Source organism: Eurosta solidaginis, chromosome 2 (assembly GCF_040869045.1).
Source record: "Eurosta solidaginis isolate ZX-2024a chromosome 2, ASM4086904v1, whole genome shotgun sequence".
Lineage (NCBI taxonomy): Eukaryota > Metazoa > Arthropoda > Insecta > Diptera > Tephritidae > Eurosta > Eurosta solidaginis.
In genome coordinates, this window is record NC_090320.1 from 250,394,927 (window position 1) to 250,422,777 (window position 27,851).

General features: G+C 37.7%; 1 protein-coding gene across 9 annotated transcripts in view; it reads right to left on the reverse strand.

Moving 5' to 3' along the window:
• Nucleotides 1-4,327: 4,327 nt before the first annotated feature.
• Msp300 (Muscle-specific protein 300 kDa) overlaps nt 4,328-27,851 on the reverse strand; it is a 480,743-nt gene continuing 457,219 nt past the window's right edge. For 4 of the 9 annotated variants that reach the window (XM_067767583.1, XM_067767584.1, XM_067767582.1 and 1 more), the window contains 6 exons: nt 21,195-24,232; nt 20,896-20,934; nt 18,611-19,237; nt 13,462-13,603; nt 11,199-11,272; nt 4,328-8,054 (listed from right to left, as the gene is read on the reverse strand). In XM_067767583.1, the coding sequence (XP_067623684.1) occupies nt 7,802-8,054; nt 11,199-11,272; nt 13,462-13,603; nt 18,611-19,237; nt 20,896-20,934; nt 21,195-24,232 (4,173 nt within the window). In that variant the 3' untranslated portion in view covers nt 4,328-7,801. The remainder of the gene's footprint in view (nt 8,055-11,198; nt 11,273-13,461; nt 13,604-18,610; nt 19,238-20,895; nt 20,935-21,194; nt 24,233-27,851) is intronic. The other 5 variants (XM_067767588.1, XM_067767579.1, XM_067767586.1 and 2 more) reach the window with 3 other exon arrangements.

Genomic DNA, 27,851 nt, shown 5'->3' on the forward strand with positions numbered 1-27,851 from the left:
TAAACGAATGCAAAACAGTTGCTATTCAATTGAACATCTCGCCAAAGTTTCCGGACATTCGAAAGAGAAAACCCAAAAGATGTTCTGAAGATAATTTAAATGAGATGATTACGGATCATTCAGAGTCTGATTTTAAAAACAATAGATTCGGTGGTCGTTGATTCGGTAATCACTGGCATTACTGAACGATTTGCAGCTATGAGAAATTTGAGCGAGACGTTTTCCTTTTTGTGGCAATTTGAAGACATGGATGAAACTACGGTTCGGGCGAGCGCAGCAAAATTGGTCGAAAAATACAAGTGAGACATTTCTCAAAGATAAGAATCCGAAATAATTCATTTGAAACGCATTTACGAAGCAAATTTTGATAAAAGTCTGTCACCATTGGAATTGCCAAATGCCATCTACATATGTTCAAAATGTGTATACAATTTCCCTAACATTTGTGTTGCTTTACGTATCTTTTGCACTATACCTGTCACTGTAGCTAGTGCAGAACGTTCCTTCAGCTTCTTTTCAAGAATCAAAAACTTTCATAGATCGCGTTCATCTCCAGAGCGAGTTTCAGGACTTGTCACGCTTTGTGTTGAATCCGTTTTGCAAGACAGTTAAATTTTGATATTATCATAAAACATTTTGCAGCGAAAAAATTAAGAAGCATGAAGTTCACGAAATTACTAGACCTTAGGAGAAATGGATGAACGAGGAAACCGAGAGTATAAAAGCAGCGCAAGCTTAGGCATGACTAATCACTTTTGATTTAAGCACGATATTGGTTGTGAAGTATAAGTATTATTGTGAAATACTTTCAAAGTAGTCTAATAAAGACCATTTTGCATTATTGAATATTGGAGTTATTTATTTAACAGTTTAGCGATTCGAACGTTAGCAGAAAGCTTGGATTAAGTGGATTTTCCCTAAATTCGTTACAATAGTAAACATTCTGTGTTAATTTTATTTTCAGCTCTTAGTCCAAAAATCATTTAGTTGATGTGGCAAAATTTTTTTTGATATAATCCATCAATAATGATTCATGAATGAATAAGAATATACTGATAGAAGTTGAAGGGCTGCGTGAGAGAGCTTACTCCCACACCTTCACGATGTTTAAACAACCGGCTGCCTGGCTAGAGGACTACAACTTATAATTTATGATGAAGTCCTTGCTATCGCTTGTAAGAATTAAATATTTGGTGGTGTGGTGTTTAATAAGTGCGACATGGTGTGCGAAGCCGCCTTAATTTACTATAATTTCCCGTTGGCAATTAAAACGACAAACATGGATGTAAATCGATTCATGGTCTGTAGCTTTTGGTAAGTATTATCGATGTTGATAGTATTTGGCCGGATATTGATCAGGCACCCTCCGGTAATAATCACCATTGAAGTTCCTAGCTCAAACATCTCGGGAACTATCATTTCATAGTGTCGATCGTTGTTGAAGCTTGAAGGATGGCATGAACTGCATTTGATCATTGCTAACAGCGTGTATTACTTATCTCTAAAAACTAGGAATATTAACATAAATTTTGGAGCATGCAACAGTTCGGGCCATTACCTTTATTGTGTAAACATAGCATTACAAAAAAAAAAAAAAATTTAAACCGTCCGGTGAGGAGAAATCCAGAAAAACAGGGGATTATTATTATTAAGCCTCGATGCATTGCTTACTTAGTTAATTGGTGCTTAACCGTTTAAATGGTTATGGTCGTGCAACAATGCGCGCCAGTCGTTTCTTCGCTCTGCCAACTGTCGCCAATTGGTCACAACAAGATTGTTTAAGTAATTTTCCACCGGTCCTTCCAGCGTAGTGGAGGCCGCCCTATTCCTCTGCTTCCATAGGCGACTACCGTTAAAAATACTTTCTTAGCCGGATCGTCATCTTTCATTCGCATAACATGGCCTAGCCAGCGTAGCCGCTGCGTACTATGTTGATGTCTCCGTAAAGCTCGTACAGCTCATCATTAAATCTTCGGTACTCGCCATCGTGAATGCGTAGAAGTCCATAAATCTTTCGAAGAACTTTTCTACCGAACACTCCCTACTATTTGTGGACGCTTTTAATGTATTTAAGTACCTTTTCAATCTTTTTACTCCATATGACGAGGGGATTAAAAGTCACGTCACCTATATGGGCGAGATACTGTTAACCGTCGTTTCACCCTCAGCTCACAAAAGCGATAGATTTGTGTATTGGATATACATATTTAGCTTACTTAGGCGATATCGTATACAGCCTCCCAGAAAGAGTTCAAAGGTCCTCTCTGCTTGGATTAATGAGCTTGTCTGATACTCTCGTTGCCCTCTACCAGTCTCAGTTGCAGTCTACCCAGTGTTGACTGAATTGCTTTGTTAAAATGCGGTTATAGCACCCTGATGCCCGAGAAACCATATTAACAAAACTTTGTTTTTGGCCAATAAATTAGGATTCCAATGCTTGCGTTCACCAGCTAATATGTACTTGTGTAAGACTGCAAAGCACGCAGTCAGGCAATCTGACATAATGAGAATAAGGCTCTCAGTGGACATTATCTACCGCAAACTTCTATTGCATGGATTTTTCGTGGGGTAGCATCCCATCGGCATCGATCACGTGTTATGGTGATTTGTGTCAGAAGCCTTTTGAACAGTCAAGTGCTGTGTATACTGTCCTATGGTGCGATTTTCCCTCATTTAGTCCAAGGGTTCGAAAAAAAGAAACATAATGGCTTTCAATGGTTTAGCTGGCAGAGAAAGAAGGCATATCGAGCGATCACTCCCCTTGGTTAGCAGGTTCCTCAGACTTGAGTAGCGAAACCACACTTTCCAGGTTTATGTTTATCTGTCCGTTTGTTGGTTTACTCTGTTCAATGACGGGTTAATTACATATTGCCGGCAAAAAGCGTTCGTACGTTTCATCGAGTTCGACAGATCTCATTCGTCGGATTTGACAGGGACTTACGGTTGACCACAGTTTATAAACAACAGCAAGGAGGTTGGAGTTTTTAAGAGGTACACCTATTTAAATAAATAAATAAATGTAAGGCGCGATAAGCTCCGAAGAGATTTTAGGCTGAGCTTCTCTTCCAATTTACGTCCTGCTCCTTATTTGATTTTCCCTACAAATTGGCGGGACAGTACCTACTTCTTGTTTTATGGCGACTCCGAACGGCATCTGCAAGGAAGATGAGTTTTCACTGAGAGCTTTTCATGGCAGAAGTACACTCGAAGTGCTTGCCAAACACTGCTAAGGGGCGACCCTGTTAGAAAAATTTTCTTTTAATTGAAAAAACTTTCTAAAATTTTGATGTGGCTTTGACCGGGGCGTGAGCCCTGGATCTTCGGTACCGTACACGTCCTATTTGGTTCGTATGTCTTCATTGACCAGTCGTCTAAGGCCATATTGAGGTAACTTATTTAGGGCCTCAGCTGAGAAATGGGCGCGGTTTCCTTTTATTCTACCAGAAGAAGTGAAGCGAGCCCCCCAGTGGGTTAGGGGGCTTAGGGGGCGACTAAAATACCAAATTGGTTCAAGGGGTTGTGTAGCACAAACCTTTCAAGGTGTTGCCAGCGCAAAATATAGCTTCTCCAACCCAATTGTCAACCTCACCTACCCGTGGCGAATCTTGTTACTTTAACAGCCGATGCTCTGGCGACCCGAAGTTTCTCATGGATCTATGGGGTGGAAGGGGGTATGAACTTGAAGATTTCATGTGGTCATACTAAATCGATCCCGAGATGGTCGGGCTGGTGCCTTAATGATGCTTGTTACCTGCCTCAAGCGAAGGACCATCAACATCGATAACACTCCCTAAGGCCTTCGGAGAGTGTCCTTATCGTTACAACAACAAGTGAAACGAGCCCAAGCAGAATTTATGACCTTGCGAAACATGTTCCTCCGGACATCAGTCGCATTTTTAGGGCGGCGAAAGAACGCCCCTTAAGTTTTTAAAGCCACCTAGATTAATTTTTTAATGTTAATTAAAGTTGAGCATTCAAAAGCAATATAATCGGCGGATAGTGAGATCATCGGCTGCCATTTCATGATTCCTGCGCTGATGATAGAAATACCTGGCGAGCTGTCACCACTCACCATGCTAAACGTCTATTTGCTCTATAAGTTCCCTTTTGTTGCCTTGTTAGTTTGTGTGCCATAGTTATGCAATTTCTGTCCCTGACTAAAGCACAGATATCAGAGCTTGGCTATTGCAAGGATATCAGTGTGATGAATGATAAGCCTGCTTTCATTTTCTCTATCCTCTTCTTTCCCATGGCCGCTGTAGCTATCGTTTGGAGACCCGCACTTACAATGGAAACTATGTAAATCCCTTCCCGAAAAAATCAAAGATTTTTTTTTAATATAAACGAATAATATTTTTATTTTTATTTTTGAAAAGGTGTTTTAATAACATAATTTAATAAAAGTGTTACATACGTATATATAGGTATATGTTTTTATATATAATAGATAGATAAGTTAAATATAGGCATAAGAGAGAAACAAATCGTACCTTAATAAGCTAACCTAAATAATAAGTAAATTTCCAAAAAAGAAATTGCTGCATAATGCAAAAATTACTAGTTAAAGCTTAAAGATGACAACTCAAAACTGCTTTTATTTATCAAAAAAGTTTTTTTTTCAATACTTTTTTTGTTTTTTAAGAGATTTTAAACCTTTTTATTTGTGGTTTTCGTTTTTGTATTTATTTATTTTTTACTTCAAGTTTGTCACTTTCCGTCATTTAGCGTATAAAAACAAATTTTTATTTTAGAATAAATCAAAATAATTTTTTTGCATTTTTAATAAAAAATTATGAAAAATTATAACAAAGTTTTTCGAACAATTATTCATAATTTTTTTTTCGTTTTAACATATAGTACATAGCAAGCAAATGAATAAATAGTTTATAATAATTGTTTATAACGATAACTTTGCATTTTGTGTTTTAGGTACACATTAGAGAAATAAAGTTTAAGATAAAGCTTAAATTTGTTTTGAAAACGAGCAGTTTATAAATTAATTAAAAATTAACATACTTTTGAAAAAATATTGTAGAACCTAAATTGGATGGATTCTGGCAAAGACAATATATATATTTTTGTAGTTTTTCATTAAATTTTTTTCAATTTTTTAATTTTAACTTTTATGCTTTTATAAATCTTCTGCAGTTTTACGCTTCTTAATAAATTATAAAAAATAAAAATATTGAGTTTCGTCGTTCGTTTTGTTTGTAATTTTGTTTATTTCATTTTATATTATGAAAATAATTTCTCAAATTTCTTAAAATATTTATTTAAAAAATTTCATTTTATTTTATTCTTAGAAATTTGTTTAATAAATATTTATTGTTAGCTCCAAAATGAAAGTACAACCGCACAACAACAACAAAAAATTTACGTAACTCCACACCGCACATAAATATTTAGCCAACAGCGACATCTCGTTTCGTTTGCTTAAATTAATTTTTCGCAAAATTATATCGAAAAGAAAAAAAATTAACTATGGTAATGCCTGTTTTGGGAATGTTTTTGATATTTGCATAATAAATTTGTGCTTCAGTACTTTTGTTGGTGTCGCAGCTGCTATGTGTTTTGAACAACAATACCAACATTAACAAAAACAACAGCAAAGAATGGAGAGATTTGTTTGCTTGTATGTTATATGCATGTTTGTTTGTTTGGTTCGAAATTCGCTAAAGCAACACAGCGACACATTTTTGAAAAAATGCAAATGCTTTTAGCACAACCCTCATGTACTTATTAATGGGAGATTCATAGTACCGAAGAGCTTTTGCTAAAATTTTGTAACAATTTACATTGCTTCATGTTTTGTTGGGCCACGGATTTTGACAATCTTTGTTTTAAATTTTCACAAAAATGACTTTTTAATTACAAAAAAAAAAATAAAAATAAATTTTCCAAAAAAAAATTTTAAATAATAACCTTTAGAAAACAAAACCAATTGAAATTTTACACAAATAAGTTTTGAAATTTGAAATAAAACTTGCGAATTATACAAAATAGTTTGTAATAAAAAATATTAAAAACATCAAGTAATTTGAAGAAAAAAAAAATAATTGAAATTGAAGTAACTCTTTTTTATACATAAAAAATATTACAGTAACAAATTATTTTATAAATTGTTTTATGTTTAATGCCTCAAACACTTTCATTTAAATTTTTTGTTTCCAATATTTAATTTTTTTTCACACTCCATATTTTTTAATATTTAAATATCTTTTTGAAACCTTCCAAAATTTTTCTTATAATTTATTAAAAAAAAATTGTTTCTGCTAAAATTAAAAACAAAAATTTTAAATTTTCTGCTTTTGTTCGAAAATTTTTTTATTTAGTTGTAATAAGGATTTCGGCTTTTTCTAAGATTGTGTTAATGTGATGTCGCTTTTTTGGCAATTTTTTTTTTTTTGGAGTACGTTTCGACTTTTCCAAGTTTTGTTGTTTTTTCTTCCAACTTTTTGCTCATTATTTTCTGCCATACCTGCTTTTTAAACAAAAATGTTCCACGAGATTTGTTTAACTTATTGCAAAGCACAAAAATTAAGAAAAACAAAAAATTGTTTACGGTTGCTTCTTAACTTTGCTTTGGACAGGAATTTGTTATTTTTTTTAAGATTTTCTTATTTTATATGGTAAGAAAATATTGAGGTTTTATAGTTTTATCTTGCCGGTTTCTGAGAAGCTCTGGAGAAAACTAGAAACCATTTTTCTTTATCAAAAAAAATTTGTAATTCTCCAAACAATAAATTATTATTAAAAAATAAGAAATTATTTTCTTAAACAAATTTTTTAACAAAATTAAAATTTTTGCAAAACTGTGAAAATTTAACTCTTTTTTCTATATATGTATGTATTTCGTATTTTTTGCATGTGCGTTCGTATATATTTTTTTATTTTTTTACAAATTTTTTTCTGCTTACTTTACTAAATTGTCACATATAATATTTTTGTTATTATAATTCTTTTAAATTTTACTCTCTCTTTACTTTTCATATTCCTTATACTTTGAGTATAAACCGTTCGTGTTTTTTATTTTTAGAAAAATGTATCAAAGCGCTACGCTTTTCTGCTCTTTGAATTTTTTTTGATAACCACACAAATATAAGTCTACATTTGTGTTTAGTACATTTATTATCCTTCAATTCGTTAACATTATTTTTCCCCTAATATTTTTTAATGTTGTTTTTATTTTTTTAAATATTCAAAAGCACTATCTAATGACTATTTCAAGTGTACAGAACTGCATTCGTACAAAAAAGGGAAATGGCGGCGACGGCAAGATTGCGCGTGTGCATGCGCTTTTCAAAATTTTACACTAATGCGCACGTTTTACAATAACAACATAATTAATAGTCAGAAAATAATATATTTTTTTTTTTACTTCTTCAAATTATTGTACAAAATTACCAGCGAAGGCAAATAAGTGTTTAATTAATATATTACTTTTAGCTTATTTTCCTTTTAATCTCTCATTTTTCGTCTTTCATAGTATCAAGTTACAATTTCTCGCAAGCGCACAATTCTACTGCAACAATTTTCTTGCAACTAGTTAAATTATGTATTTTTCATAACCTATGGTATACATATTTGTTGTGTTTTTTTTTAATATTTATGGTTTAGTAGACATTCTCTTTACAAAATTTCATTTTCGATTTTTCTACTTTTCTTACTTAAGCAGTTATGCGTTTTTGTGTCTTGTCTGATTTCCTGGTTTTTCTCTATTTATTTAAAAATTCCATTTGCATTTTGCATTAGTTTTATTTCCACTGAATTCCACATCATTCATCATCTCCGTTTTTGGTTATTACGTTGGTGGTGGTCCATTTGGATAAGACAACATTGGCTCCAAGCTACGCGCAAATGAATTTGAGAACATGCATGTATAATCTTCACCGTGGGGCACAAGTGTGGCAACACCCAACAACAGCAACATGAGCGCTTGTATGGGCAACGAGGCACGTGCAACCCGCCCGAGGAAGCGTGCACCGCGCGCAAGTACGGTAGTGTTGATGGCATCGCCATCGACAGCATCGGCATCGATGCCGTTGCTGGTGCCGCTAGAGGGAGAGAGAGAGAGAAAAAAGCGGTCAAATCAGGAAAAATTCGTGAAAAGGAAATAATAAAAGTAATGTTAGTAACAAAAATTAAAAAAACATTTTAGAATATACAAATAAACCTCTGTCTTAACTCGAACTAAGCATTATAAAAGCTTGATTGCGGTTTTAAAGTTTGAAATTGAAATTAGTGCTGTGGAGCCCTTTGCGCTGTATTGTGCCGATAGTGAGTACGGAGCCGCTTGCGCTGATATGCTGTTTCGTAACACCACGGCGCAATGAAACCGGTAGTACAAGCCACACTAGACTAGTGCCAGCACATTGTTTGGCAAATTATCAGCTGGTAACAGTTCAACTCAGTGGCGCACTGATTTTGATTGCACGACTTCTAAAAGCGTTATGAAGCGAGCGTCATTTGTTAACATGTAGATTAAAAATGCATTTATCTGGTTTGAAAACTGAGTTACCTTACACTTAAACTCTATTGCGCCAGAAGCGCCTTTCCGCGGGGTAAAGCCACACCCTGTATCTACAGTATTCTGTACTAAGCAGCGCCAAAATTGTTGTAGGTGCAAATGCGCTAACTCATTGTATCGATACTGGCAGTGGCTTTATAGAGTCAATGCAAGAAAAAAATGCCCATACCAAGCCTTAGTTGAAGCTTCACAAAACGAGGGCTATCACACATTAAAAGTAATGCTAAATAAAGTTATGAACTCAGACTCAAATACAGATTATCAAGTTTGCATTGACTTCTAAATTTACCGCGTTTGAGCTCGCATGTCTACCGAATACAAGGCGCACATAAAAACAGTTTTTGATCGCAAACAAGCGCCTCGATAGCGCAACTAGATACCCTAAACCTGCTGCGAAGGGCCACATGCTTGGGTATATAGGCCTGGAAAGCCGGGAAACTGCAGACTACCCAAAGCGCGCTTCAGAAGCAGAGATAAAGGATTGGTAAAGTGCATACATCGATTGTTTTATAAAATATGGTGGTACGAGCGTTCACTTGAATTTGCTCCACTCAAGTGCATTTTGGGAAGACTTAAGCTTACTGAAGACTGGCGTCATATCTTATAACTCTAAGAGCACCAGGCGCCATCTGACATGCAGAGTAGCCAACGTGCAAACTTTTGTTGCAAGCAAAACATAAGAAGAAGAATTTGAAATTTGCTTTGGCTAAGGGTGCTGGCACACGTTGCAAGTGAAATTATTTTTCCCACTGGTTGGTAACTCTTCTCACATTTTGCGCAATTAAAAATTGCAATACAACAAGTGAATACGACACAAAATATGTTAGTAAGTACTTTTGTTGTATAGGGAGAATGTTTATAACAGTGCTTCGCGCAATTTTTTATGTGAATGAGCAAGGCGAAATAAACTTCAATTGCCAAGTCTGAAGTTCCTTCATATTTACAAGCGCAACATCCTGGTTGATTGTGGCGATGTTACTGGAAGCTTGTGTTAAACGCATCTATATGAAAAATTTCATTGTGCCGCGGCCTTAAATTTAGGTGCAATAAAATATGTGCACAAGAAAGAAAGAGATATCAATAGTACCAACGTATGAGACAAAAAGGAATGATTGATATATGTAAAAGCGACCTAAAGCTGGAGACATTGGTGCTTTATCGGTAACCGTATCGGTAACCTTTTAACAGCTGATTCGACCAACCTTATGAGAATCAATGCAATCGATTATTGGTGCCGCTAAGGTCGTAACCGTATCGTAGCCAACCAATTGGGTTTTGGTTTACCGTCGTAACGATAAACAGCTGATTACGTTAGGGATACGGATACAGCGATACGACATACGGCACCAATGACTCCAGCTTAAGGCTCGACATAAGTATAGCGGTTTTAAGTGCGGAAACTAGTGTTGCCAGGCTATATAAATGAGAAGTTAAAGCTAAAAATGCCAAACTAGCCTAACAAGCCAACCTAATAAAACCGCACTGCGTTTTTTTAGCGCACGCAAACAACCGGCGTTTTACAAGTTGCATGTGCATGAGACATTTTTGACAGAAAATGCCTTGCGTGCGTTATTATTATTATTGGGCCATTGCCAGATCAAGGCCGTTTAACGCCAAAAGTTCCGCGGTTGTCAAACATGTTTAAAGCCCAACAGCTATATAGTCGTAAGATGATTCGGAGCTTGTTTGGAACTACAAGTTCGAAATTTCCGCAATACCACTTTAGATCTAGCGGCATTTTTATAATTTCGCCGTTCGATATTCAATTCGCGAAAAGCTTAGTTCTAATATAAAATTAATATCCAACTGAGATTTTTACGGTGGTGGTTTTAGTTTAGACAACTTTCGGCATCAAGTTTTTTCAACGCTTAATCCTGCGCTCGCTGGCAAGTAAGCAATCAAAATTACGGTGCGAAGTGCGTGTTATATACTTTAATAATAAATAATTGAAAAGAACAGTAAAATAAAAAAAAAAATTAAAAGATAAAAAATAAAAATTATCATTAACTATGAAAATTAAAATTTGTCAGCAGACGCAGTTTTAAAGAAGTTTCTACTTAATATTTAAATTATTAAAACATGCTATTGTTAATACAAAAAAAAAAAAAAAATTACGAAAAAAAATTTTTAATTTATTGAAAGTAAATAAGTATATGTATTAGACTGGGTCAATTTATTAATCGATATCGCGCCATCGATTTTTCGATAGGATTTGGGCTCAGAAAAAAAAGCTCCATTACGCATACCCAAAAAATTATTTTCGAGCCTGCGAAAAAAAAATGGCGACAGGGTCAATTTTTCGACCAAAACACTCCCCAAAACCAAAAAAATATTTTTTGTTTTTTCAAAAAACTGTTATCGCCAACGTTTTTACAACAGTTTTTTGAAAAAAAAAAACAACAATATTTTTTGTGTGTTGGGTAGTGTTTTGGTCGAAAAATTGACCCTTTCGCCATTATTTTTTTTCGCAGGCTCGAAAATAATTTTTTTGGGTATGCGTAATGGAACTTGTTTCCTGAGCCCAAATCCTATCGAAAAATCAATGGCGCGATATCGGTTACCTTTCGTCCATAAAATCGACCCAGGTTAATATGTATATAAAATTAGGGAAATAAATAATTAATTGAGAAAACTTATAAGGACAACAATTTTACAATCTAATCATATTTACTTTGCATTATCAGTGTACGGTGCGGCGGCCTGCATAGAAGAAGATGTAGAGGGTAATGTAGTTTGATCCAAAAGCTGTATTGCAATAAATAAAACGAAAAAGAAAATTAAAAAAACGTAAAATAATTGCGTCTAAAAAAATAGGTACATAAATAGACGGTACTAATGTATAAATAATTATTGATTGCTAGATACTAAATATTTAAATACTGATACAATAATAATAAAAAAATTTTTATTTTAATCTACAATTGAAAATTTGTTAAAAAATAATTCTTTTATATTATCACATTTTAAAATTTGTTTTCAATTTTGTTTGTCCAATTAGCAACTTGATTCAAAAAAGAAATTTTACTTTAGTTAAGTATTTTAAAAAATAACTATTTTGTTTTTCACTTATACGATTCATACAAAAGCGTAATGACGCGTACGAACGTGAACCTTGCAAACTTGTGTGGATACAAGTCTCAGATTCTTACGAGCTATTAACGCTTTTAGATGAATACTATGATTACACTATGCAACAATCTTTTGGGGCGGAATACTTTCATTTCTGGATGAAAGAGATGCATATAAAAGTTTCAAAAATTTGTTTGCTTTCTCAATTACATATTCAGCACGATTCTTAACAAAAATTCCGTGCGAGTTTTTTCCCTTCTCCCATTCCTCGTATTCTAAATAAAAATTCCGTGCGAGTTTTTTCACTTCTCCCTTTCCTCCTATTCTGAACAATGTTCGAAAAAGCGGAAACCGGTTATGGGAGAAAGGTAGGTATTATGAATGTGAGGAAGAGGGAGATTTCTCTGCCATTTCATAGGAGTTTTTTCACTTGTTAAATTAAAGGGAATGCATTAAAATAGTTAAAGGAAATTGTTTCTTTTGAGAAAGAACACCTATTTGTACAAATTTGTGCTAAAATATGAATGTAAATTCTACCGCAATATTCTCACTGCTAATACAACAGCAACAACAACCACAATATTCTTTATTTTAAGTCGAAAAGTCTATTATAAGCAACGGAAGAGCTCTTTGTATATTTGATGCAGCCATCCAGAAATTGCGCAAGGATTTTTAAGAAGGCTTAAATAGATCTTGGCATATGGCGAAAGGCGAACTCAACTCGACTTGGCCGCCAGAAAATTGCTTTGCTGAATGAAAGCAGGCAACTCCAGCGGATTTGTGTTATCCCGCCGTCTTCTTCTTCTTATGCTCCTCTGTTGATGTTGCTGTGGCACAAATTTATTACTCATTTCAGTGAATAACACATGAAATGCAATACTGTGCATTGTTTATATTTTATTTCTTAATTTCAAACAAATTTGCAACAATAATTCAACTTTTCAATTTTTTAAACGAAATAAGAAATGCGCAACGAAATTTCAATTCACAAAACAGCTGAGTTCGAAAATTCAAAATTCCTATTCCCCAATTATTCTTCTCCCTAGGAGAAAAGAATTGGAGGAATTTTTCCGCGGGAATAAAAAAATCCGCGAGAACAAAATTCCGCGAGAATATTTAGAATAGGTCTGATTGTTTGCCATGACCATTGGCTGGTACCGCAAAAAATTGGTAAAATTATTATTGGAGCGTGAACTCTTGTTATGGTATAAATAATAAACATGTATTAGATCTTTCACGTACATAGGTATCAGTACGATGGATAGTCAAAGTAGAATGGCATTTAAGAGATGAGTTTAGGCTTAATTAATTAATGCAATATACCAAATAAAAAATTTTTTGAAAAACACTATTGAGCATATGATGTAAGTAATCGAACAGCGATTGAACATGTGGTCTAAGCTATTAATATTGTGAACGTTTTTTTTTAAGGATTCGCCATTTGCATGAATTCACAATGACCGTAAGTTTGTAAAAATGTGACATACTTCGAAGTGGAAAATTTCTTTTATTATTCAATGTGCTCTTTCACCTATCTTGCAGAACGATTTTATGTGAGAGCATCTCTAGTGAATTTTTCCCAATCTATTAGGTAAAAATTTTCTACAACATTATTTCATTTGAAATTTTACTCTATCTATCCGAGCAATATGTTTTCCTAGTGTTAACTTCAAAATACTCATCAAAATAATTTAAAATTTTAAATGTCTAAGTAAGAGAAATCGACAAAAAAGTTTTGACATTTAACGATAAGTGCCTGCTCCTTCATCCCGCATTATAATTACTATGCCCTAAAAAATGCTACTGTTGCACTTTTGTTATTTTTTTTTTTTTCATTTTAAAATTTTACCTCCCAATCAACTTACCTCACTTGACAGCATATGCAGCGACACGCCCATATTATCACTATCATAGCCGAGTACAGCACCCAATTTGACAATATAAATACCAGAAAGACGTCGTAACGATTGTAACCGCAGCCGCAGATCTGTCAATCTGGAAAGGGTTCTTCAATTTAATGCGAATGTTAATGAACTTAAGTTTGTATAAAGTGGATGAGGTGTTAGAATGGGCGGACGAAAAGTTTCGAGTTTTAAACAAAAAGTGCAAAAAATCAAATACGCAACCAAAGGAACGCCAAGAACAAGAACAACAAAGAAGCGTTCATACCAATTTTTGTGTTTTTAGAAAATTTTGTAATCGAAAAATATATAAATAGTAGATACATAGATAGTATAAAGATTACTTACTAAGAAGACATATAAAATAATACATAGTTGGAGGTCAAGAGAAAAATATGCACCGCCGACAGATTGACAGTTATAGATTCAGGAGGGTTATATGTAGATCCGTAGATATATCTTGTTCGAAGTAGCAAATGCTAAGAAGTAAATAAGGTTCTACTTGAATATCAATGCTCAAAGTGCAATGCAAAGCTGAATGTGTGCAATATGAAAAACATAGATACATACACCTGCGAGTAAAAAAATAGCAGGGTAATTTTTTAATAACATTTTTTGTTAACTCAAAAAAGGTTCTGTTATTGGATTTAATTGTATGTTCGTTTTTCACATACAGCAGCGAACGCGAAAATAGCAGTCAAATTTCGACAATTACATTTTTTGTTTTCGATAATTCAAGAAAAAAAACTTCCAAAGATTTTATAACTGAAGCTATGCAAATCTCGCAAAGTTTTAGGAAAAAGTTCGAAAATTCGACACATTTTACGAAAATTTCGAATTTTTTATTCTGAACAAAGTAGAGTTTTAGGTCTCTCAAAATACGTATAGATTTTTGAAAATTTTTTATATTTTCTTCATTAATTTACTTTTTTTATGGAAGAAAGCCCGAAACACTTTTCGGAAAGAAATTGTCAAAAGTCAATACGTATTTGAGAGACCTACAGCTTCTATTTTGAAAACGCTGAATAAAAACTTCGAAATTTCCTTAAATTTTTTTTTTGAGATTTAATAATTTGGGAAAAATTGAAACTATGTGACATCAGGACGGACATGGCGACAGCTGTTTCGATTATAACTTGTAAATCTCTTCAAAGCCTTTTCTCCAGGGATTGGAATTTGGGATTTGTTACATAATTCATGAGTTTTTATTCAATTATCGAATATGTAAAATAAAGCAACGAAATTTGCTAAACATTTCCACTGCTATTTTTGTGCTCATTGCTGTATTAGTAAAATTTAATCAGTTTTTTGAGAAGCCCATAGTAAGCATCCGATAATGAAAGATTATTTTATTTATTTCATATTTCATATTTCATTGGCAACGCATTAGTACAATGGAATCTTGTATAGTACAAGAAAAGTAATAATTACATCAAGTTCATTTAAAAATATACTATATAAAGCGAAAAAAATTATATATAACAATAAAAAAAGTAGATGAAGTAAAAAATTGCGTATTTATTCACTGTTGAGTAAAGAGAAAAATTTACCATATGTATTGGCTTTTTGTGTAGAATTTATGATATTTACCGATAAAAAGCAAGCGGACACTGAAACACTTTTCTTATTTAAAAATTGCATACCTCTTTACTTTTGACTGCAAAAAATAACATAGCTATTGGTTATCAGTCAACAAACGGCCTCTTCCATCTACCAGTTTTTATGAAAAAAATTCGGTCGTTGTAAGCCCATGGGGGTTTGAACCCCCAAAACCCCCCTTGAGCACGACCCTGCTGGCAGGTATATAAAATGTTCGATGGTTGAACTTCTGACCAAACAGCCACAGCGCCCCTCATACAACCAATTCGGGCTCCTATTCCCAAGCACTCTAAGCAACGTGCGTAATATACAGAGAAAGCTTGGGCAGGGCCTTGTAGATATCTAAGGACTATAACTTGGACGTATACAACTGGAATGTTTACTCAATTAATGTAAAAAAACATAGATTCAACCTTAGCAATAGTCAACATTCCCACGGCAGTCGGGGTGAAGCATGGGAATGGCGCCACAAAGAACTACCAATTCAGGGATAAGAACGAGTGTCCTCCGATAAACTTTGTGGAAGTGAGATTTTACTATAAATTTCTTACTTATGTCAATAGTCCAAATGTGTTAAAGCTACCCCTCAATCACGATTGAGGCTAATTGATTGCGCCAGCACTCAAAATAGGATCATCTTTAATAACAGAATCCAGCATAAAAGATTCACCTAGCTCGTAAACCTCCTTTTGCAAGTGCAAATCGCGATGTGCGCACTATTACCATATCCTTTAATATAAGCACAGCTTAGCGCGAGAAGCTGCGTTAACATCTGATAGCAGATTGATTCCCAATTGCACTTAAACCTCTGGACTAGAAAGCAACCATTACCCTGGCGAAGTAAAAAAATGTGGGAGGTTACATATTTCTCATTTTGTACTTTTGTTGTTGTTGTTGTAGCAATGCTCGCCCTACCTAATAGCCGCGACCGATCACAAATTGTCATCAATATCCTCTAACGGGAGTCCAAGGAAACTTGCCGTTTCAACAGGGGTGGACCATAAGGAAAGGGGTGTTAGAGGCGTTGGTTCCACATTACAATTGAAGAGATGGTTGGTGTCATGTTGGGACACATTGCAAGCGGGGCATACATTTTGTATGTCAGGGTTGATTCTGGATAGGTAAGAGTTTAACCCGTTACAGTATCCAGAACGAAGTTGAGCAAGAGTGACACGCGTTTCCCTGGGGAGTATGCGTTCCTCTTCCGCAAGTTTTGGATAATTTTCGTTAAGTACTGGATTCACCGGGCAATTCCCGTTATAAAGGTCCGACGCCTGTTTATGGAGTTCACCAAGGACCTGCTTGTGTTTTTTCACTTCATACGGCTGGGTTCTCAGGTCCCGTATTTCCTCAAAATGCTTACGGAGATGACTCCTTAAGCCCCTAGGCGGTGCTAGTTCATCAATCAGATGTCTGTTGGGATGCCCAGGTTTCTGGGTATTCAACAGGAACTGTTTGGTCAGCATCTCATTTCTCTCCCTGATGGGGAGTATTCTCGCCTCATTATGCAGATGGTGTTCTGGGGACATAAGAAGACAGCCCGTGGCGATTCTGAGAGCAGTATTTTGGCAGGCCTGTAGTTTATTCCAGTGGGTGATTTTTAGGCTTGGCGACCATATGGGTGACGCGTAGCACGTAATCGGCTGGCTAATTGCTTTGTATTTTTCGAAAACAGGGACGCTGTCCATAGCGGCACTCGCAGGCAGCAGTGACGATGAACCTGGGACTCGATGGGCTTTTGACCGCAACACAAAGCTTCAGAGCTGTTTCAACCTTATTGTGAAGCTCATCTACTCGAGGCGAATCCTGTTACAAATATGCATGTATAATACAAATATTTAGCAGGAGAGGCAATGGTGACCTCAAGTCACGGAAGGTAGTATGACCTAGAAGTTTCAACGTGGTCATATCAAATCGTTCCCTAGATGTTCGATATAGTAACTTAATGGTACTTGTTATCTAACGTACCGGATCCGGCAAAATACCTTAGAGAAGTATTTTGATGGCCACAAGAAGAAGATATGGGGCCAAAAAGTATTTTTAATGACAAGCGCTGACTGCAGCAGTAAAAGAGAGATGCCTAGTTTTATTTCTAAGAAAATGTTATTGACGCTCTGTGCCAAAATAGTGTAGGCCCAGGCTTTCGTTCTAATGGCTCTATGTGGTTCACAACAGCATCACTCTGGGCTCAAACAACAAGCCTATCAACTTGCGGCAGGGCAATATGCATACAAACAAAAATAAAAACTTCATGTATTTTGTTTTTGTAATTCGGTGGACGAATGTCAAAATGGTACTGCATCGAAAGTTGAAGTGTCAATCATTTGATTTCCTGTTTCATCTGTCACCTGTTTGCTTCCGTCTTGGGTATCTTGCTTGCGGGCGATGTTTTAAATTTATTGGCTTCGCCAAAGTAATCGACACAATTGACTGTATACTCATATACTCACATATTTGTTGTTTTTCAGTAGCCAAAAACTATATTTTCCAGAAGGTGCAACAACGTGGTTCTGTTGCAAAAGTTTCTTGTGCATCTTTGTTTAGGCCAGGTTAGAGGAGGCAGTTATGAAGCCGAGATATCGATTTTTAGTACCGCAATGAGGGGTGCATATGTATGTATATTCTTTCAATACTTTTGGGAGCGTCTACGGTGCTTTGCCACAACGACAAGAACATGTTGTATATTTACTTTTAAAAGTAATAGCGTTTTCTTTTCTTGAAATATGGTAACCTGGTGCGTTATTTTCTGCTGTCTCGTAAGTTTGTGTGTTCATTTCACAAAATATTTTCCTTTGAATGAGAGTTACCTACCTACAACTTCATCAATTTTGCTGCCATTCGCTAGCTGATCTAGTTCAAAACATATAATTAAAGAGTGCAACATGAGGGTAACATTTTTTCATAAAAGAAAATGCCATAAACGTAATACCATGCCTGTAAGGCAATAACTTAGAAAGCATAAGCGATAAAACTAAACTAAGCGTTAGTATTTTTAACACAAAACTCAAATTTGTATGTCAAACAAAGCACTATGATACGATGAGGGGTGTACATATATTAAAGTAACCAAAAGCTTAATATTAAGGATAAACTATAAAAGCTACACTACTTTTTAAAAGTTCACTAAAAACGTATATCTACTAATTAAGAGTTTTTTTGATCAAAAACTAAAATTTCAGGAAACTACTACTATGTAGGAAAAGAAATAAAGCAAAGAAAGAACAATAACTACTGCTACACTAAATATTTTGAATAATTTAGTAGGTAGATATTTTTAATATTCATCACGGCCCATTCTTAGCAACATTCTATTTAAAAATAAATTTAAAATATAAAATTTTTTCCCCCCTTTCTCTTTCTTTTATTAAAATTTTTTTTTATCTCATTTCACCTATTCAATTCTTGCTCACTTTCAAAACGCATTCAAAAATTTCTTACACAAATTTTGTATCTTTTGACTCAACCCCCTACTTTAATCGTTCCGCCCTGCGGCTTGGCCCACACGTACGCTTACCTTGCATATGTATGCGACTGTTCGGCATTTTCCTCATCTACACTGCGCAACAATTGATCAGCAGCTTCTTGTAAACTCACCACACGCGGCTCACACCTTTCCAATTCCGCGCGTAATTCTTTGAATTTACGGAATTTCGACTCCAATATGACGCGCTCCTCTGTCAAATCAACAGGTTCCGATGATTTAATATTCTGCTCGGTTTGTTGTAGCCATGCGCATAATTCATCGATTATTTGATGGAATTCACTGTTACCCATTAAGGCAGTCTGTAGTAGACCTTGCCATTTGGTTGCACGTATACACACAAAATTCCAACGTTCATTATCCGCTTCGAGACGATCGCTCAATTGACGTGCCTTTTCGGTATCCAAAGTATGTGTGGCCAAATGATCACCAACAACATTCAAACTCATCACAATTGATTTGTGACTTTCGAGATCGAGTAGAAATTCACGATGATCTTGTACGACATCTTCGAGTAGTTCAATATTTGATGGTGGTGTGCATTGTTCTTTTTGTGTACCTTCGGCAAATTGTAACCATTGTTCCAGACGCCATAGATCGTTATCGATCTGTTGCCAATTGCGTTGCGTGCATAGTGGACATGTAAGACGACCAGTTTCACTGTGGGGAGGAAAAAATGTAAAGATATAGAAGCGTTTAAATCTATGTTAAATAATGAAATACATTGAAAGCGATAAATTAGTTAATCATGGTTTAAGCTTTATTTGCAGTTCAACCTGGTTATGGACGCTTTTAAAGGCGAACCAAAGCCGATTGAATTAATGATCTTTGTCATAAATTCGAGATTTACCTAAAACAAAAGTCGAAATTTATAAGAAATATTCTATCAAAGTTTGAGGTAATCGGATATAAGCTTAGTATCAGAGCTTCACAACCCCTATAAAGTTATAGCACTTTTGTTTTTGTTTTGCCCTGAAGAATAGGCACAGATATAAATTCACACTTTGAATATAAAAAAAAAGTTTTTCATAGCACCTCACCTATAAATTCGATTCATATGAAAGTGAAAAGAAAAAGCAAAGAAAAAGCACTTCCATATGAAGCCAAGGCACTTCGGTATGATGTTCAAATTAACACTAACAATTTGGCAACACAAACTTTTTTCAAAAACATTGTAGCACTGAGACAAATTTTAATTAATATTTATTCATTAGTGGACCATCAAAATTCTTTAAACATTTAAAATAATTTTTTTTTTCAATTATAAAAGTTTCAGTGTACATATAATTTTGTGTATGTACTGTGATGTGTACTTCAATATAAAAAAATATTTGAACATCCCTGCTCAGTATAATCGGGTCTTACATTTTAAGGTGACAAAGATCGTAGACTTCAAAATAATTGCTGGTTATATTTATTTACAGAGTGCCCAGAAAGGCGGATAAGGGTTTCTTCACAAGGAAGTCAAATTTCGTTTATCGTCCTGCACTCTGGGTATTGGAAAAAGGTGTAAATGACTTTCTCAACTGCTGAGGACCTTAAAATTATTGTCGGGAGAGTTTTGCAGTAAGTAACTATTATAGTGACTAGATGGTCGAAATATATTGGGTTAGTTGAAACTCAAGTAAAACCGAAATACAAGTTAGCTGAACTCAGAATAACCTTAAAGGGGGGGGGGGGGGGGCGTTACTGTCTTACAGGGTGAAGTACCTCGGCGCTATACTTGATATCGAGCGGTCACTTAATCTAACGGGAAGATTTATGGTACTTCCCACGATGTAAACGGCGTGAATAAAATGAGGTTTATTTGAATGAACCGTGAAAAATAAAGGAGCCGGCTCAAAAAGTATTCCGTTCGACACCCGCATTCCTAAGCGGAGAAGGGGGGGGGGACCCTCCACTGAATCGGGAGGGACAGCTCCCAATTGACGTTAGTTATAACGAAACAGTGACGACTAGCGTAGCTTGCTATGCAACAACCAACATTGTCTAGCCAGTTAAGCGCTAATTTGCGTACGATGCAAGCAGTCGAGTCGCGGAAGTTCAATGTAAAGGACAGAGCTTGGAAGACCTCGTTTATCTATAATAACAATGCTCCGCCAGGATTCTTCAGACGATAATTTCTTTCGCAATAAAATCAGTACTGAACTTGAAGATACGGAAAATATTTCGCTTTAACCAAGTTCATATGAGAAGCAGGTAGTCTAATTTATTTTTATAAACAGTTTATGGACAAATATTCTTTTTTTACGTTCGCTGATTTTAAAACTATATGAGTAATTATTTACAGTTAAGTTAGTGGTGCATATTACACTTACTGTGGACAAGTCAGCTTGTATGCAGCTGGTAGCGCATTTCTGTTACACGTTCAAAGGCAAAAGTGTTTCGACATAAAGCATTTCGAAAGCGTGATACGAAGCATATTTTAAGGCGTATGTTAAACACAATATTGAATTTTTTTAAAGTATTTTTCATGTGATTGAGTGTATGTATAAGAAGTGTGTAAATAGATAAGAAAACAGATAATAATTATGTGAGTACCCAGCGCCAAATGTTAAGTTTCACATTTATTTAGCAACACATTTCTCATAAGTCATTAAAATAATTTCGAACTTACCTAGCTTTTTGATCTTGTTGCTGACGCGTTTTCCATTGCGACAATAACGTATCGAAGCGTAACGACAATTCTGTCACGGTCTCTACTTGCGCTTCATCAGCATTCGCTTGACACTCACTCAACAATAATTGACTTAAATGCTTCATTAACTCCGTAGATGATTGTGCATTACCAATAAGTTTCGACATTTTCTGTGGACCTGGCTTACGCGTTTTATCACAAATTGTGCGTTGCAACTCATCCAAACTTGTTTGACATTCCTTAATCGCCGTTTGCAATTCCATTATGTAAGCATCCTTGGCAGTGATGGAAGTTTCACGTTGCATTTGTGCCTTACGTAGCTTGCGTTGAGACAAAGTGTCTACTTGCACACCAGCATCAGCCTCCGAGGCGCGTGTCGCCGTTATAGCCGCTTCAGCAAGCGCACCTGCAACAGTAACCGCAGATGCAGCTGCTTTCGTTGTCCATTCAGTTTTCAATGTGACTATGCGCGTTTGTAACTCACGCCAAATTGTTGTATATTGTGCAATCAAAGTCATTATGCGCGTGAGTTGATGTTGTTTTGCTTTGCTTTTAGTTTCTGCCCCAAGTTTATTGGCGCTTTCGACTTTTTCGTTAGCCTGCTTCAATTTAGCTTCCAAACTTTCCACGCGTTTAAGCGCACCTTTTGCTTCTGTCGGTGTGCGCGGTTGATGCTTTTGTAAACGATCCAGTTCAGCTTGTAAACCTGTAAGCATTTGTACTGCATCTTGTTGCGCTTTCTCAAAATCGCGGCGCAATTTTACATCTTTATCGATAAGATCGATAACAGCATGACAACGTGGTCCCAGCTGATGCCATTTTGCTAACATGACTTTAGTGGGCATTGTGAGGCTTTGTATATTCTCTGGATCTATGCCAGCGCTCATCATTAGTTTGGCGTAAGTGTGCGCTAGTTGATTGAGTGCCGCTTCGCGCGCTTCCAATTCGCGTAGTTTAGCTTCAACAACCTTTTGGCGTTCAGATGCTTCTTCTTTCGATAAAGTCGCTAAATCACGCTCGAAGGTGGCGATGTCAGCCTCTTGCTTGCTCAGCCAAGTTTTGTATTCGGTGGTATATTTTATTAGTTGTTGCAAGAGATTCCATGTGGTTAGTATGCGTTGCTTACGCTCGGCTGATTGTTGACACACATTTTTCCAGCGCTTTTCAAGATTTTGCGCCGAAACGCCCAAGTTCGAGGTATTCACATGCGAGCGCCAAGTATCCGCATCGTTAAGTAACATTTCCACTAAATTTAGCACCTCACCAACATTACTACTATGATTCTCTATAGAGCGCTGTATCTTTTCGTGCTCTTTCAACTTTGCTTCTATAATCGGTGGTGTATATGAATCAAATGTGAGGGGCTTATCCAATTCGGTTTCTATTTCAAACATCCAAGCGCGTATGAGCGCAATACGTTCTTCTAAACGCATAAGCGTCAGTCTTAAATCACCAATTTTATTAGCGCGTTGCTTACTCAGGTACTTCAAATGGTCCCAACGATCGATAAGCCTATCAGTTTTCTCTTGCACTTCCATGCGTATTACATCAGCGTTTTGTGAATTGTCTGTGTAGAGCGCCATGAGCTCGCGCCCCTTTGATAGCAACCATTCGCGATCTTTTTCGCGCAGCTTTAGTTCAGCTGTGATTTGTTTGTCCAATTGGCACGCTGCATCTTCAGGATTTGCGATGGCTGAGATATCTGAATCACGTTCAACGCGATACTCTAAACCGCTCAACCATTGCGACAAACGTTCGTAGCGTGTGTTGTAGAGCGCATGCAGTGATAGGCGCTCTTCAATTGTGTTGATCAGTGTCGATAATTGATATTCGAGATCTGCATGTTGTTGCCAGTGTAACCATATTTTTTGTCTAATCGCCTTCATATCATGCGGACTAATACACTCTTTCAATTCTTCTTGCATCACATTCAAACTTTCCAACTCCTGCGTGAGCGTCGCCATATGCACTTGCTGTGCGCGTAATTTACTCAAGCAATCTTGTATGGCGTTTGCGTTTGTTGGCAGTGCAGCGTTTGTTTGCGCTACAAGCGCTTGTATTTTTTCAAATTCCACGTCCAAACTCGTGACACGCTGCTCATACGTCTCGCCGAGTTGTGATATCTTCAATAGAAAACCATACCACGTTTCTAGCGCTGCATGTAAATTACTTATGCGCTGCGCTACACTCGATTGCTCCATGCGTATAGAGGTTGCCAGCGCATCATCACAAAAGCGTAGTAAATCGGTTTGTTGCTCTTTCAATTTCGCCAACATTGCATCGCCGGCGGGCAGTTGTTGCAGCAACTCCTCCAAGCGCTGTTTCAAGCGTGGCATTCTCTTCAAATGTATATAGCGCAACTGTAAACGCGTACGTTCTTTCTCGCGCTCTTTCAACCACTCCAACAGTGCTGCCAAATCAGTGCGATATGCATTCCATATTGACATTCGTCGCTCCAATTCGTTATTGCGTTGCATAATGCGCGACAGCGTTTCGTTATGCATATTCGTTAAAACTTTGAATTGTTCGGCAAGCGCGGGTTCGAGTTGTTGTTCAGCTTCGGTATGTGTGGCGAGTACATTTTGTTGTGAAATAAGTAGGTTGCGATGTATCTCGCAGAGATGTTGTTGCTCTTTGAGGCTTGTGTAGTCTTCAGGTATATTGCATGCTAAGAATTGTTGTACATGTTGCAAGTATTGACGCCACAATTTGAGCGCTTCAACACTATTTTGACTGCGTAATAGGCGCGTAGATAAGCGATGATATTCTTGGAAGGTATCTTGGAAAATTTTCTGCCACAATTCAAGCACTTCAATAATGGTATTATCGTCATCATCATCTCTGGTGCTTGCATAAGCGCGTCGCTCTATTGCCGCATTTTCCATATTTCGTTCACGCAATTGTTTCAGCTCCTCTTCGGTGCGCGCCAACGTTTGCAGATGTGCGCGTAAGGCAGCTAACTGCTCTTCACTGGGCACACCGCCAGCACCGCTTGCTTGCGCTTGTCGGTCAACGTCCTGTAAATAAACAAAAAGAGGGTTATACTTCAATTGACATACAATACAAATTTAAATTTAAATATATGTTAAAACTGTCAAGCTGAATCATTGAACTTCAGCGCGCTTTAGACAGCGCATTTAAGAACTTCTTACACACTCCTTGCTACCACATTTGCTGCGCCAAATTTTATTGTAATTTTCTGCAACCTGCATTTTTGAAATTGGTAGGTGTTCATTGGTATGTATGTCGTGCATACCAATTATCATCAATTACGCTATATTCTAACGATATATCTGGCTGCATACCTAGCGCCGCGCCTCAGCGTGTCGTGCATCTAAATAGAGCAGTCGCTCATATACACGCGAGCTAGATTCAACAGCTTTTAAAGTGTTTTTGTTTGCTTCTAATATCCTCTAAATTTTTGTTTGTTTGCTTGCACTTCCTTAGAGTAACAAAATTTACAGACTTTCTAAGGTAATTGGCAACAAAAGTTTCACTTCCTTGTTATAATTTGATAATGACCTCACCTTAAATCATGGTGCAAATGCATGTATTTTAGTTGTATCTATTTACTAAGTTGCTTCAAAGTCGATATCAAGCATTGCGCCCCCCATCAAATAGACTTGCCTTTCCACCCACTATTGGCATTCAGTTGGTTAACACTGTTCATATAAATCCTTTTAATGTTTCGCAAGTCTCGCCTTAGCCAAGTCGTAAACCAAAACAAAAGCATTGTTGTGCTTTTTTTTGTTTTGTGGTGTATCGACCTACGTACAAAAGTATTTACTTACGTTTTTTTTTGTTTTTCCTCACTAGGGTAGGCACCTTGTCGTTGGTGTGAGGGCTTAGCCGAACTCCATAGCGCCCGACTATGAGGCGGAGCTGGTTAGGACTGACATCTACGCCGTTTCGCCTCATACGCCCTAATCCAGGGTGTTATGCGGACCGTGCCTATTGGACGATTTGCAGCCAGGGGATAAATTCGGCTGTATTCGAACGGAGCCTTCCCGATACCGGGCCACCTCGGGAAGTATTAATTGCCTTACCACAGCAAGGGGCGCTGCTGTGGCGGACGGTTCTTTCCCCGTATATAATACTGGACCGCTGGGCCCGCCTTGTCGGGCAGGTGGTCGTACGACCAAGATGAACGACTCATTAACTGACTGTAATAAGGACGATGTAAAGAGGAGGACTGAGTCGCAATCCAAGGACGACAAATACGAATCAAGCGATGCGTCGGACTCGGGGAGCGAGAGTAGTGCTGATTCAATGAACTCCGTGTTGGAGAAGCACACAAATGAAAACGAAGTAGAAGAGTGGAGAAGGGTACGGAGCAGAGGAAGTAAAAGAGCTCTCTCGCAGTACCGTGCAGCACTAAGAATTGTTCAACGCTTGGGAGCAGTGGTCGACCCAACAGAAGTGGAGATCGAGCGATTGGAATGGGCTCATGAAGCGGTAGAAGTAGGTCGAAGGCAGTTCAAAAGGTTTGCTGCGAGAAACCCTCGGTTCTGCAACCGGTACGAGGAGGAAGAAGCGTCGAATGGCAGAATGAAGAGGCAACGTTCAGCGGAAGGCGACAAGCCTGCTTTCAAGAGGCAGAAAGGACCCAGTCCTAGAGCCGCGAGGCAGGGCAGTCGCATAGACAAGACATGTAGGCCCAAAGCTGTAAGACAGATGGGCTCCAATAGCGAGGTAGCAACTACCTCGAAAGCTGCGAGTCAGAGGGAAGTTCCAATTAAGGAAGTAGGAGATAAGCCAAAGGGAGATAACGCTAAGACTCCGGCTTTCTCGGAGGTGCTAAAGGGAGTTAACGCTAAGACTCCGGCTTTCTCGGAGGTGCCAAAGGGAGATAACACTAAGACTCCTGCTTTTCCCGAGAAGATGAGTGATGTGGCAAAGCAGTCACTGACTGTGGCGCTGGTTGATCGTAGCAGTCCTTTCGGACAAATGACTACTGAAAGGTGGAGATCTGTAGAAAGGGAGCTTATTAGCTTAATGCTTAAGATGATGCGGGAACAACCAAGTAAGCCCCTTCCAACCTTTGATTCGGGGGGATGGTATAATGGTGTGAAGATGATAGCGTGCGACAACATCGCGAGCTTGCGGTGGCTGGAGGAAGTGGTTCCAAACCTCCAAAGGCAAGGCACGAACGCGCGGTTTGAGGTGGTGGATAAAGCGCAAATCCCCACGGTACCAAAAGTTAAGGTATGGATACCATGCGTGATGAAGTCGGAGGATACACTGCGACTTCTGCAGAATCAGAATCCGAACATACCGACACAGGATTGGAATGTACTTACTGTATCTCGGCCTACCGAGGATGGTCAGTTCTACATCTTCCAAATAAACAAGCAGGCGGAGGATATTTGGTACACGCAGCTTGGTAAAATGTCCTTTGGCACTGGCAAAATTTACATGCGACTCAGGAAAAGAAGTCCCGAGGATAAAAACCCTAACACGCTAGAGGTGGGCGAAGTCGAAAAGGAGCTCAAAAGCGTAAGGGAAAAAAGACAGGTGGAGGTCCCGATGTCACTACGAACGTGCTAGAAGAGGACCAACCACTAAATGGTGCTGTGACTCGCACAGAGGAACACCCTGCACAACAGTCACGAGAGGCTGAAGGGGGCCTCGAATACTCTAAACCAAAAGGGCAAGGGGAGGACGACGACGTCAAGACGAAGGTGCTGGAGGGGGACAAACAGCCCAATGGTGCTGCGAGTCCTACAGATAAACCTCCAACACAGTAAAGTGGCGTCGAGCGAACTCCTCCTAACCCTTGAGGAGGGTTCGTTCGACGTGGCGCTGATCCAGGAGCCATGGCTCTCATCGGGAGGAAAGGTTTCTGGACTTAGCGCGCGCGGGTTTGGCGTTTACTATGCGCAAACGGAAGGACGGGTGCGAGCTGTAGTAATGGTAAGGAAACAGCTGCATTCATATATGCTGCCTAATTACACCACTGAGGATCTCGTAGCGGTGGCCGTTGAGCAAAAGAATAAGCAGGCATTTATCCTGGCGTCCTGCTACATGGCCCATGCTGCGGAGGTCCCACCGATGGAGTGCAAAAGGCTAGTACAGGAGGAAGGGCGCAAAGGGCGGTTGGTCATAGGTGCAGATGCAAATGCGCACCACAATGCGTGGGGAAGAGCAGATACGAACGAGAGAGGCGAATCTCTGTTTTGTTACATCCTGCAAACCAATTTGCAGATAGCCAACAGGGGAAATGTCCCTACATACATTGGTCCAACATCCAGCAATGTTCTGGATATTACATTGAGCTCCGAGCGTGATATATCAAGGTATGATTGGATGGTTCTTGATAGACCATCCTTCTCCGACCATGCGTATATCAGCTTCAACATCCCCCTAAAGAGGGTAGAGAAGGGAGGAACCTTTAGAAACCCTAGGTCAACGAACTGGACTAAATTCCAGAAACATGTAGAAACAAAACTGGGACAACCCAAAGAGGTTGCTAATGTAGAGGAACTGGAGGAGTCGAATGAATTCCTAACAAGGACGCTTATGACTGCGTATAACAAAGCTTGCCCTCTAAGAAGATTCAGAGGAAAAGCAAAGCCGCCATGGTGGAGCAATGAGCTGAGTCTTCTAAGAAGACAGGTTAAAGAAATGTTTAAGCTC